The sequence below is a fragment of the Liolophura sinensis genome, chromosome 9, assembly GCF_032854445.1.
Source record: "Liolophura sinensis isolate JHLJ2023 chromosome 9, CUHK_Ljap_v2, whole genome shotgun sequence".
In the NCBI taxonomy this organism is placed as follows: Eukaryota; Metazoa; Mollusca; class Polyplacophora; order Chitonida; family Chitonidae; genus Liolophura; species Liolophura sinensis.
The window spans coordinates 20,237,396-20,251,016 of NC_088303.1; the positions used below are offsets into that span (position 1 = coordinate 20,237,396).

The 13,621-nt window shown below is 37.4% G+C and overlaps 1 protein-coding gene across 1 annotated transcript; it reads left to right on the forward strand.

The window, feature by feature from the left end:
- The first annotated feature begins 5,505 nt into the window (after window positions 1-5,505).
- Window positions 5,506-12,469, forward strand: LOC135474737 (transcription and mRNA export factor ENY2-like). The gene is made up of 5 exons (XM_064754313.1): window positions 5,506-5,513; window positions 6,064-6,144; window positions 6,615-6,685; window positions 7,620-7,694; window positions 8,172-12,469. Exons 1-5 carry the CDS (start codon window positions 5,506-5,508, stop codon window positions 8,246-8,248), a joined length of 312 nt encoding a protein of 103 aa, XP_064610383.1. The 3' UTR covers window positions 8,249-12,469.
- Window positions 12,470-13,621: the final 1,152 nt, after the last annotated feature.

Here is a 13,621-nt window from a genome sequence, read left to right on the forward strand (position 1 = left end):
ACCAATTGTGTTATATAACGTCAATGGTACAAAAATACACAAATCAGCATAATAAAAAAAAACACACGAACTTGAACTGCTCCCCTGGTCACTATCTCTCCCGTTACCGATCCCTTCCATGCCTCGTGCACAAAACGACCCACCCTGTAAAAACGTCTATGCACACACGAGAACACCTGAAAAGCAATGGTAATAACCTTTCCCATATTCACATTAATTACATCACACATGACAATGTATATATATATATATGCACATATTTTTTAAACAGGCGAAAGACAAATGAGTTCCCCTCAAAATACATATTTCAACAAAATTTATACATGCACTCTACTTATATGGTGAACAAATGAGCATTTTTATGTACAAGAGCCAATCTGTGTACATGCATATATAGGTGCCGGAGGGGTCCGTGGCTATTATGGGAAACAGACAATTGGGTAGTACCGGTTTGTGTAATTAGTAAGTAGACGATTAAGTCGACACCTGGAGGCTGTCCTGAAGAAGTAAATGGGCATGTAAATGTATGGACATTTTACTTGGTATGCTTGAGCGTAAGACTAAGCATTCGGGATTCCCATGTAGTGTACAACTTCAAAACGTGGGAGCACGGCGCAATGACCCACTAGCCTCCCACCAATGCGGTCGCTGTGAGTTCGTGTCCAGCTCATGCTGGCTACCTCTCCGGCCGTACGTGGGAAGGTTTGTCAGCAGCCTGCGGATGATCGTGCGTTTTCCCCCGGGGCTCTACCCGGTTTCCTCCCACCATAATGCAGGCATGTTTCATGTAGTGAATGTGTTTACGGACGTGCACATGGTTTGGAATTTCAAAATGTGCGGAATTATACGTCCATATACTACTAATAAACCTAATATTTTACAGTTTATATAGTAGTGAAAATATCATATACTGTTCTCATGTCAGAATACATGATTATATGCGCGGCTTAAAACGTCGGCAATATTCTAATCATGGAGATCGTTGTAAGGATGCCAGTAACATGTACTTCCGGTACTTCCCCATTATTTGCTGGAAGGACAGTTAAACAAGCATGTCTCATATGGTGACATTTCCAATGACATTTCCAAAAGATCCAGCCCGCAGAGCACAGCTAAGATTTTGTTTAAAAATAACTCTGATTAAAATGACAATATAAAGTCAAAGTTTTCATAAACAGGCATCTCGCGACCTTCGTTGGCTGGTTGAAGCCACAAGCCGCTGGGCAATGAGAGGGTTGTCCCCCCACGCCAGTGGATTTGCCATGTACATGTACCCGTAGTTGGTGAACAGCTGTACCTGATTTCTGGCCGCCGTGGTGTGGACGAAATATTCTTGAATACAAGGCGTATTCATCGTATTCAAGGCGTAACATTAATACCATAAAGTCTCCACACGCTTTTTTACCCCTGGGTGAAAAGCCCCCTACGGGTATTCTCATAGAGATCGGCATCAGTTTTTCGTCCATCCGTCCGTCTGTCCGTTTTCGGTAAACATTCTATCTCTTGAAGGTTTACTTATATATACAGCCAGGTTTCAACCAACCTTATATCATATGTACACTTTGGCATTGGAGAAGACCCTATATTCTGGGGTGACCGTAGCCAGTTTTTGACAACATGCATGGGGGTCAACAATTAAAGCTGTGTTTTGTGAGAGGCTTGTATACGCGATTTGAGCATTTTAAGCAGTTTCAGCATCAAACTTGTGTCGTACGTTCACCTGGTCAGATAGAAGATCGAACCATATCGTTTTTCATTGACCTTGATGTTGACCTAGGTTTTATTCAAGGTCACTGGCCTGTAAACACACTCTCTTGCAACTTTGTTTATGACCGAGGCACATTGCATGGTATTTCAATTGATTGTTATGTCTACCGATATGATTTTTAAGTATACATCTACCTCTAAAATATCGTGCAAGTATGTACAGGTGTATGTCACATGACTGTCAATGAGGCCTGTATTTGCCAATATCAAGAATGATTTACCAACCGTCTCAGAGACGAAAAGTAAGGCTTAAGTAATAAGGTAGATTGTTGGCTATTTATTCATTAGCTGTTGGATCTGTCGATGTAGGTATAAAATATAATTAAACCAACACTCACAAGAGAGAAAATCTAACGTTACCTGTTCAACAAACCTGAAGAATGCGGATTAATTTGACTCTGGAAGTATTAGAATGTGTATGGGTGTCTGTTTTATGTATAAACACGATTTAACAATTCACCACCACTGTCACAGAAATAGCTTAGCTTGAGTAATTGCTTTGAGGCCCACGGCATCTTTTTTAGAACTTTATAAAACCTAACTAAAGCCCTCCGGCGCCCATTGTTGTTAGATCGAAGACATCGTGCTCATGCACTTTCTTTCATGTTGAATGTATAGGAGTGTAAAGAGTAAAATGGTGACTTTGATTTTTCTTACACGATGCCCATGTTATGTGCTGCATTTACATTATATAAATCACTACATCTTCAAGATAGAGTACTCGTGTAACGTCACTTTTCAACTTTTAAACATAAAAATGAATGCCATTTCGTATCAGTAAGCTTGATTGTTTTATGGGAGTTGCATGAAAGTAATTCCAACTGGTTTTTATATTTATTTTATCGGGAACCATATTTATGCAAACCACTTAAAACAATCAAAACGAGAAAAATGATTGTCAGCGCGCATTTGGTATTCTTCTTGAACTGGCTGAATAGATCAAGTCTTTAATGTACTCGGTATAATGCATTATCCATTATAGTCTTCCGAGACCGTTTCAGTTATTGTCCCCATAGGCCAAAACACCACCACCCCCATCTCACCACTACAATGTATGTATGCATAGGGTTTTAAGTCGTACTTAACAATTTTTCAGTCTTGTGACGACGAGGAATTAGTAGGTGTATGTACATAAACGGTGTCTTCCATGCAGCCAAAGTGCCACGTGCCGCAATTGAAGTATCACCACTATACTCTGTACGTGGGGAAGTTCGCCATCCAGTAGCTCGACAAGGGTCGATGGTTTACGAGGGGCACATTTGTTCTCCCCCCACCAACGTAACACTGGCCACAATCAACTGTACAAGAGAAAATTTTTTCAGTGAATATAATCTGCGTGGACACAATTTCGATATATATACATTCGTGACAACGAAAGCTCTCTTGTGTGATCTTACATGAAGTTCACTGAACACCGCTGGAATGCCGTCTACAAATGACGTACATGTATATAGGACTCTCTTACAAGTGGTTAAATTTGTCAATAACTCGCCAAAAGTCGTTGGTTTACTCAAGGCACATCGATTTGATAAATAAGCAGGGCTCCCATCATGCATGTACATGGACATGAAAATATCTTGAGTACATGCATATGATGTACGGCGTTATGTAAAAATATAACTTTATACAAGATGAAATTATACATATATAAAAAAGATGCAATCCACATGTACATGGTCACAGCTCTACAGATTGCTGAAAGTAACTTCCCTTCCGTCATCTGATATATATAATTAGCCTGTCTTTTCACACTGTTGTATTAACGCTTACGCGAATGCTTACAGGTGATAAAGATGGTTTAGCTTGGTTGATAAGATAGCTTATCAGTTCATGTGATCACTAAAGGTGAACGTATGTATAAGCATGTGCATATATGTCTAGATAATACATGAACAAATCGTCAGCTGTTCACAAAAAGGCTTATATTTAACACTTGTTTTTGGTCAAATTGTCACGAAATCTGTGCATAGATCATACAGCATAATATCCCGCCCGCTAACTCGATCGAACCGTTCGAAAGCAGAACTGCCCATATAGGGTTTATTTGATGAATATGTATTCGGCTGACGTATAGTATAAATAGGTCAGAGATAAAATGTAATGTAAATAGTCTACATTTTGTTCTGCTGTAGTTTCTTTTTCATGACTTTGAGTAATTACAACATTACCAGAAATTACTTTATGTCGGTTATAAAATATTATCATTTTTTGATGTAGGCTACAGGTTCTATATTAAGACAGCATTTCTTTATAGTGCACTACCTCTATAAAGAGGGATAATTTACATGTGTCAAATAAGAAATTAGAGAGGAAAAACATACAAAGGTGATTGATATTTCCAGTATGACTAGCAGAAAAAACAGCCAATTAACCGTTCATGAATCATGATATACCAACTCCAGTACAGGCCTATTCATTTAAGTCAGAATAATTTAAAAGGCTGCCAGAATAGAACTCCCATGGAGAATTATTGACGAGAATCCAGATGTCTGAGACGTACAGGTTTTTAAACCTATAACAATATATATAGGGGAAAAAATAACAAAACGTCATATTCCTGGAAAATAACATGAATTGTACATTCCTCTCACCAGGGGATCTTTCTCTATTTCTTCAAATATATAAATATACATGAACAGAGCCTATAGTAAGGCGGAACCATATGTAATTAGTGTTCACTGGAATAATCTATGACCAATACAGATAATGGCAATTATTTGTATTAGTAATTAGATCTTAGTAACCATCGACAACCCCCTTCTCACTAATATGGGCAACATCTTACATATAATACTGCATCTAGGCCTAACTACCGTTTATAAAATTGATCGTTTATCCACCAAAACAAGATTTATTTATTTCTTTGATATGTGTTTTACACTGTATGCAAGGATATTTCCCTCTTAGGCCTGCGACCTCGTCTAGCATTATAGTGGGAGGAAACCTGGCAGAACCCCCCGGGAAACCCACGACCATCCGCAGGTTGTTAGAAGACCTCCCCACGTACAGTAAACAAGAACTTAACCTAACTACATGTATGTACTGCGGAAGGAAATAGTTTTGTAATTCTTATAATTTTAAGAATTTTAAGTCCGGACGGTTCTCTTTAAGAGATCGGAGGAGAAAATAACTTTCACCGGCATGATTGTGATTCTGACTCTACAGGTTAGACTCCAGGGGCCAATTTCATAAAGCTGCGTACGCAAAATTTACACCGTAAATTTTCCGTACGGTAGTTTTATTCCGTAGGCCTATATGTACGCAGCTTTATGAAATTGGCCCCTGGGCCCCAAACCGTGCTGCTTATATGCCTGACTATTTACTGAACATTCACTTATGAATGGCTACGACCTTCGGAAAGATTTTGTTTACGTTCTACCACAACAAATAACCTAAACGTAACTAAATCTAAAGACACACATGTAGATCAGAAATACATTTAGAGGACCTCGGGTTCACTTATTTTTCTTCTTTCATTCAAACATACAGATGTAGGCCTATACTTTAACCCGCAAAAGACTGGCCATGTAGGGACCATGTATGTCACTGCGTTTTACTGCTAGAGGCAACTTTAAGTATATTATAATTAGCTTTACTATAAGAACCGTTGATCAACACATGTGAATCGATCAAATGTGATGTTTATGGTTGGTTTGTCCGCAACGTAACTTAGTAACATCTAAGTACAGTGGTGAGCTCTCCTATGTTTGAAGGTGCGTAAGGTCAGTTGAGGGAATGATGGCGGAGTGAGTACACATGTTTGTTTGTTTGTCCTGTGATTAACAACCAATTTTGATTAACTCTTGCGTCGTTGTTCAAGTCATTGCGCCATAGAAATAGCGACAGAATTTGCATTGTTATACTTCACGGATGATTAATATTGGAATATTTCAACCGTAACAAATCGTACAAACGTAAACTATCTTTGTTTAACGCGGGAGGCGTTGTAGAGTTTTTCATTTGACTTGTACTTTGTAGAAAAGTGAATAATTTTTGGTGAAATGTTTACTCAAATACTGTATTTATTGGTGCCCAGCTGAGTAATGTGTATTACAGCCAGCGTTACAGACGACCCCGTTGACTGCTGATTTCAAGGAATAAAAAGTTGAAAGTTCACAGTTCAGTCACGTCATTGTCTGTACGGCACAGTCACATTGGCCCGTTGCCTGTACCGTTGTAAATTCAACGTTGAGGTCTATTTTCAACAATTACTTTCTTGACATTGCTGATCTTTACCTGCCTTAACAATTAAACCTTAAATGTGAAAAGGCTACATCGAAAATGCATTTATTGCAGTTTACAAGAAAGGCGCATTAAGGACTCACAGATGAGGGCGAAAATCAATCAAAGACTTGTGGAAACAGGGGAGAGAGAAAGGTAGCCAGCAAATCATGTTATGATTTGATCATGTGATGCACACTATAGATGCCAGATATGTATGTTTAGGCTTTTGAATGAACTCTAGCATCCTCCAACTGAAAGGTGCCAGTTGTTTCTGCATAAATTAACTGAGAGGAAGTGGTCTTACTGAAAATGTTTGAAATTGATCAAATGATTGTCACTCACATACGGCAAATTAATTCGCATCTGTTCAGTAAAATATTCAGAGGTGGAGTATGGCATAGAACATTAATGAAATAAATACATGTATAAAAATAATACAGAATACATTTAGCTAACCCCGTCACTTCTTTCATAACTTACTTACCACACCTAGACTTTGCTTCAGGAGCACATTAGACCTGTGAGTGTGATAGTGTGCCTCAAATTCGAAGTCTTGATTATGTTCTGATTCTGGTTATAATTTTGGTGTTAAGCACATGGTTTGAATCTTTTTTTTTTATCAGACTGAAGGAGTTGCTGCGAACCCGTTTGGTTGAGTGTGGCTGGAGAGATCAACTGAAATCCATTTGTAAAGGTACATGTACTTTCTTCATATAGTTCACAGGTTTGACAACACCAGTTGTATGATACTGTACATTTGCAAATTTGTGGCAATTTTTTTTTTTTTTTTCATTTGTGTTGCTTTAAACTTATGCAGAAGGCTCAGATGGGTTTCTAGACGTTCAGTATTCAGCCAACATGACACGACCATTGTTGGTGTTAGGAGTTCAACAACAAATTTCTTGAACATTTTGCATTTATTACTGTCTATTCTTGAATTGAAAAAGTTGGAGCTCTTTTCAAAAAATTTACCATAGTATAAGTTTAGTATTTTTCAAGGGACACATTTTACTTGATTCTGACTGATTCATCCACTGTACAATCCCACCTAAGACTTTCTTTCTGAAAATTATTTTATTATTAGAAAAACTTTTAAGTTCGCATCAAAAACATCGTTTTAAGGCCTGAGTATGGTTCTAAAAGTTCATATTTATATGCAAAACTTAAGGCAGTATACAGTATGTACTGTAAAGCCAAAGATCTTTGGAATCCTAACTTTAACTGTTAAATTCTGAAAAAAACAACACCTGTGACTACATGTATAGATAAGGTGCACAACAAACTCTGGGTACCTGGCACATTAGATCAGAGTCAGTGGGTAGTGTCTATGAAGGGCACATGTTGTGAATAGCACCAGTCTCCAGACATGCCAGAGTGTGCTGAATGTAATACGTGTATTATTTTTATAAGGGTGAAATGTCAGGATTTCCTCCTCTGATAAAAGTGATATTTCACTTGGTTAGATATCACTTTTGTTAGTACATTTTGATATTGAACACCCAGAAGCCATGACCTCAAACGAGAACCATTTATATGGGATGATGTTTCATCAACTTTATCATTCGCCTTCTTTACAGTTTTCTGTTTTAAAAAGGTTCACTTCATTGTACTTTCATTTTTATTTGCAGATGTTGTCAAACAGAAAGGACTGGAACATATTACAGTGGATGACTTAGTGGCTGAAATTACCCCCAAGGGCAGAGGTAATCCTGTTTAATATGTCATACTGGTTTGTTATTGTGTTGTTAAGGACAAATTCAGTATGTTATATAGTTTATGCAAGGAACAGCTTTTGTATTGTCCATGTTTGCAACAGCTCTTTCTGAACTGAATACATCTGCAGTTTTGGAAGTTAAATACTTACATCCATTGAGTTTTTTTTTAGTTGTATTGGATTGTTTATGCTGATTATGATAACTTTAATCATTTTTTATTCATAAACCTGTTCGATACCGTAACGTACTGCCATCATGCTCTGGTTCCTGACAATGTGAAGAAACTACTACTCCAGAGAGTAAGAACCTTCTAGGCCCCAGGTGTCCAACCTGTGACCTCTTTACTGAATACAAACATTCGTGTGGTATCCATTCTAATTTCCATCTGCCTTCTTCACAGAATAAGGAACCTTCTTGGCCCAAGGGTCTAACTTCTAACTAACTAAGCTGTTTTCTGCCTTCCAGCTCTTGTTCCTGACAATGTGAAGAAAGAACTCCTGCAGAGAATAAGAACCTTCTTAGCACAACAGTCAAACATATAGCAAGGCAGCCGATTGGATAAGAATTTCTTTCATCATAAACACACCTTACAATGAAGTCTGATCAAGTCCTGTGATAAGACATTGTTGCATGATATTTTGCATGAAATCCACATTTGGCTTACAGAGATTAAAACTTGCTGTCAGAGTTTGAATACTGCCTATCAGTAAACCGTCAAGTACAATGTAGCATCTGTTAGACTGTAGAAAATACTGTGTGTACTCAACAGTTGGCATTTTATATGATAAACTCACAGCATCAGCAACAAATTCTGGTGTCATCAATCACATGCAGGTACATGTTACAGCATGGAAGTAAGAAAGAAGGAATTTTGTGATTTCAAGAGAAATGTAATACATCTAATTATTTGTCAGTAAAACATTTTAAACAGATTAACCGTTGAGTCTGGTAAAGCTTCCAGTAGTGTTGTGGAAAATGGTATGGCAGGGCACGGGTGATCGGTCTGAAATAATAATGTACTTACATACAGCTTGGAAGGTAATGTATGACATCATTAAAAAAGGTTTGTTTGAGCAAAATCTGGCTAGTTACATGTTCCTGGAGGGCAGTTCTGGTCATTTTCCTAGTAGGGAAATACTTTATGAATCCACTTGGATTTTTTCGAAATGCATTTATTGTCCGGGGAGTGGGAAAGAGGGGTACAATTTTATCCTGATGTGCTCACAATTTTTTTGTTTGGTTGTGAACACCCAAGATGTAGTCTGTAGGTTAATTGGTTTTGGAAAGTTAGTCACTGGGATAATGAATCCATACCATTTTCAGTATTTTTTGTGTATTTTTATGCAAACTGTATTTGTCAGCAACTTAATACTCATGAGAATAGAATTTGTGCCTTGTCATCGAATCCAAGTTTGGGATGTCGCTCAATGAGAAAGAGACAGAATGCCTAAAAATGAGGTACACAAGCTGAGGGTTCAATTCCAGCCTTAAACAAGCAGTTTGTTGATTCACGTTCTCATTGTGGGACAGCAAGCAGTGGGTGGCATTCCTGGCTGTTAACAACACTCAAAATAAATTAGTCATGGTGCTTTATGGCCTGTAGACTATGTTTTTCCCATGCCAGCAACCAGTAGATGGTCATGGGTTTCCCCTCGGGTTATGCCCAGTTTCCAGTCATCATAATGCTATAATGGTCCTATAAGTGAAATAAATATACTTGAGTATGGCGTAAAACACCAATCAAATAAATAAATATTTTTCCCGCTATTCTTGCGCACAGTGTGGGCTATACTGTAATACAGTGTGCAAAAGGGTACAGGAAATGTGTTAATGTCATATATTCTAATTAACACGCAGTAGATGAAGACTTGGTATATTATTAGTGAACACATTGTGCATGCTCTGACATGTTTGAGGGCTTATGATTACACTAGGGTGTTTATATGACAAATGACACTCCAACCCATTTCGGCATTTGTCAAGCCACTGATGTCTTGTCTTAATTTTGTGTGGTAGCACTGAGGGGAAATTACATGTAGGTTTAGATACATTCCCGTTCTCTTTAAGTTGAGAAGAATTTGTCAGTAGGTTTAAGAATATCATTTGTTATTTTTTAGGCATGTTGAAGATCACATAGTTGTCCAGAAGTTATGAATATGTCTGTCATTCTGCCATGTATCCTGTAGACATGTTTACAGAAAATGTTATTCTTCATCCCTTAACCCCTTGTACATGTAAAAAAATGAATTACTGTTTACACATGTATATGTCCAATGTCAACAAATGAAAAATGAATTGTAGGTCTTATTGCAACTATGAATATGAATAAATTTAATGTTAGCTGTTGAAAATGAACTAAATCTTGAGGTTTAATGACATTACTGATGGCTAATGCCTGTTTACAGTGTGTGCACACTTTCACTGTTTAGATTTGAATATTGAGGCAGCTTTCAGGCGTTAAAGTTCTTTGGTGTGTTCATTGTTCTGAGTTTTATCTTTGAGGTAGTTTTCCTAGTTGTGAAACCGCAAATTGAGAAAAAGAAACTCCCTGTACTGACAAAAAACAAAGATTAAAAGGATTAAACAAGAAGTTCTAGTCAGAAATATGGTGTTAGCTAGTAATTGGTTTTACATGTAGTAATATAGGTAACCTATAGATATATGTATGGAATACAGATCATGAGACCACTGTAGTGACTCTTTGTGTTTAAACATGTTGATAGCAGATCTGTAATGTGATGCATGTGTAAACCAAGCCTGTACTATGATTATAATCTCCATGCCAACATGATTTTTTAAGTTTTGGTGATTAAAAGCATGTGTACTTTAATTCCTCAACCTATTCGCATATAAGAGAGCAACTTTTAGTGCAATTTATACACATTTCTAATTTGTGTTTGGGGACAAAGCTACATTGGTGGGATGGGCAAATTTCAGGGCTACATAAAAAGTAAAATTTTATCAGTCTACACAGAATAATGCCTTCAGAATATGCCGGAACCAACACCTTACCAACATGCGAAAGGTTGAAGAATTACAGTAAATGTTGATACGTTTGGTGAATGGAGTAGACTTGGAGTACCATTACACATCAGGTGAATTTCGTTGAGAAGTAAATGTACCGTATAACACAGCCGTAGTCCTAACACTATTGCTATTATAACGCTATTCATGATACTAATAATGCATGAAAGGATAAAGAGTAAATCATTTTTATGCAAAGAATGTGTATGAGTCTACTATGCTGTTGAGATTGTCACCGTGGCAACTTACTATACAATATAAAATGTAGGGCATAAGCAAGCATCTACAAGTGCTTTATATATTTCATGGAAACATTAAGCCCAGCCAGTCTCCTGAAATAAGTTTTCATTCTTCCTTCTCCATTGGTGCTCTGACATCAGTCTTCCAAGCACTGGGGTGGGGGCTGTTATTATCACATCTGTGTTATAGAGACGTTTTCATTTTGACATTTTTTGTTGACTGCAATCTGTTTGCAGCTCCTGTTGTGCATTGGGGCAACCCGTTAATGTAACTGTGTATATGTACTTGTATGTTATCAGGACGGCTATATATCAAATGTCGGTATACATGTACCATGTGTCTAGATCCATTTAAATAGTTTGCTAGGTATGTAAAAAGAATTACAATCTTTTTTTTGTTTTGCAGTATTATTAGTAATTTGTATCACTGTGAACAGTACATCCATGTGAAGCAAACACAGCTGTAGGCCTGCGGTATAGGTCTCTCTGTGTAAATGTAGTATGATCAGCTCGATTTGGACACCCCAGCATTTTTGCTACCGTGAAGTACTTTAAAATTTAAAGTTAAATTATGTAAACTAATTTTCATTATAAGAAGGAGCAGCCTGTTGATTGTTTTTCCACTGTATAGTGTCACATCAGTTTAGTTAAATATATGAATCTTGATGATTTGATTTTGATCATAAAGTCTCTCTGGTTGTACTGTTATAAAGTGGAAAATTCTGAAAATACTTGTGAATGCTGATGGTATGATAGCATGTTATATGTACATCTGTGTACTGCTGATAGGTTACTGAGAACAGGTAAATACTGCACTTGCTGTACGTCTAATGCAATGGAATAACTTCCATTCCTGAAATTTAGCTTTCAGTGCTGTATTAAGGTAATGGTATTCTTGTGCAGCTCAGGTGGTCACTATCCGAGCAGATTTAAAATTTGAAAGACTGAAATTTTCTAACATCGTACAAGTTTCACTTTTTTTTTAGAAAAATGATACGTTATTAGGGTTGTTGCCTGAATGATATTCACAGCATTTCACCTTATACTGAACCATTGCAGTATTTTGCCCCCAAAAAATGAACTCCAGATATTTAAGTAGTAAGTAGAATGATTAAACTTAGTAATAATGTCCACTTTGCCACTGTGCAGTTTTTATATGCTGAATATGTTGTTTGCTTTATTTTATACGACAACGGTTGTCAAGCTGATTTCCTGTCGTGTGTGCACAAAACGTATCAGTAAGTGAATGATTAACACCTCTTGGTAACTGTTTCACCAATTGGTCACCTAGAATCCAACACCTCTAACTGAAAGTTCAAATCATATGCTTTCTTCACTTCAAGCTCACTTCGCACTATTATAGAAATGTGCTTATCATACGTGTTACAAGTCACTTGGTTGTGCCTATGTTTTCAGTTCATTCCTATAAATGTTTAGATAAATGTTGAATAATGTCATATTAGAGATGTATTAAAATGAATGTATACTGTAGTACTAGAATACTACTTTGTTTTGTTTCTATCACTAAAAAAGTATTGTTAACCAAGAACGCAAAAAGAGGGCCATCTGAAACAACCAGCTGCATGGCATGCTTGTGTGGATCAGACTTTGGCACTGACAAGCTGCTGCTATGGTTAGGAGATGGAGTATTTGAAATCGTCTAAAAGACAAGACAACCCGAGACTAACTGTCTATATGCGTCGATAATCAATGGCTGTTCAGGTCAGTTTCAAGCCCTCTTCCGGTATATAAACTCAGGTTGTATGATTTCTTGTCTTACCTTTTGAGGGCCAGTCACCCCTACATTTAATGACAAATTATCTGTCACTGAAAAATGGTGAGAGGGGGCTCCGTGGCCAAGGTTGTTAGCATGCCAGCGCGGTGCAATGACGCATGAGCCTCTCACCAATGTGGTCCCTGTGAGTTCAAGTCCAGCTCATGCTGGCTTCCTCTCTGTTTGTATGCGGGAAAATCTGCTAGCAACCTGCCTGGCTTCTGCGACCATAGTGCTGATCGTTGCCTTATAAATGAAATATTTTTGAGCATGGCATAAAACACCAAGCAAATAAATAAATTACAATATGGTGGGTGATTATCGGATGAAAAATCATTGGATCTTGGTTTGCACAGTCTACGCTATTATTGATGGAAATGAGATTTTATAACAACAGATGAATCGAAATTTTACATGATAAGTATTCAGGAAGTCCACATGCCTTCAACCAAAAGTGGGAAATTTGTCAGTGTTAAAGGAGAAGAAAATTTAAATATCAAACAAATACCATTGAAAAGAGTATGCATTTCCTCACACGTGCATGCCATAGAAAAAATTCTAATATGTACCTCAAGTTGATAAACTATAAATAAAGTTGGCGCCAAAAGTTGGTCGAGAGGCATCACACCCCCAGCATAAATTACAGGGTGTTAAACATGGAGGACACGATGAACTCAGCGATTTATGCCAGCTTTGCCGTATTCAGGCTTTACGTGTATGTTGAGGAAAAATCGCAAAATCATGCAGCAGGCACCACCAGATAGAAAAAAAGGTGCCTATAGCCTATTCAGCCTACAGTATCATTGTTTTAAGTTTTCTTCTCCTTTAATAACCCTGGGCACTCCAGATTCCTCCTTCCAATAAACTTGTTATGCACA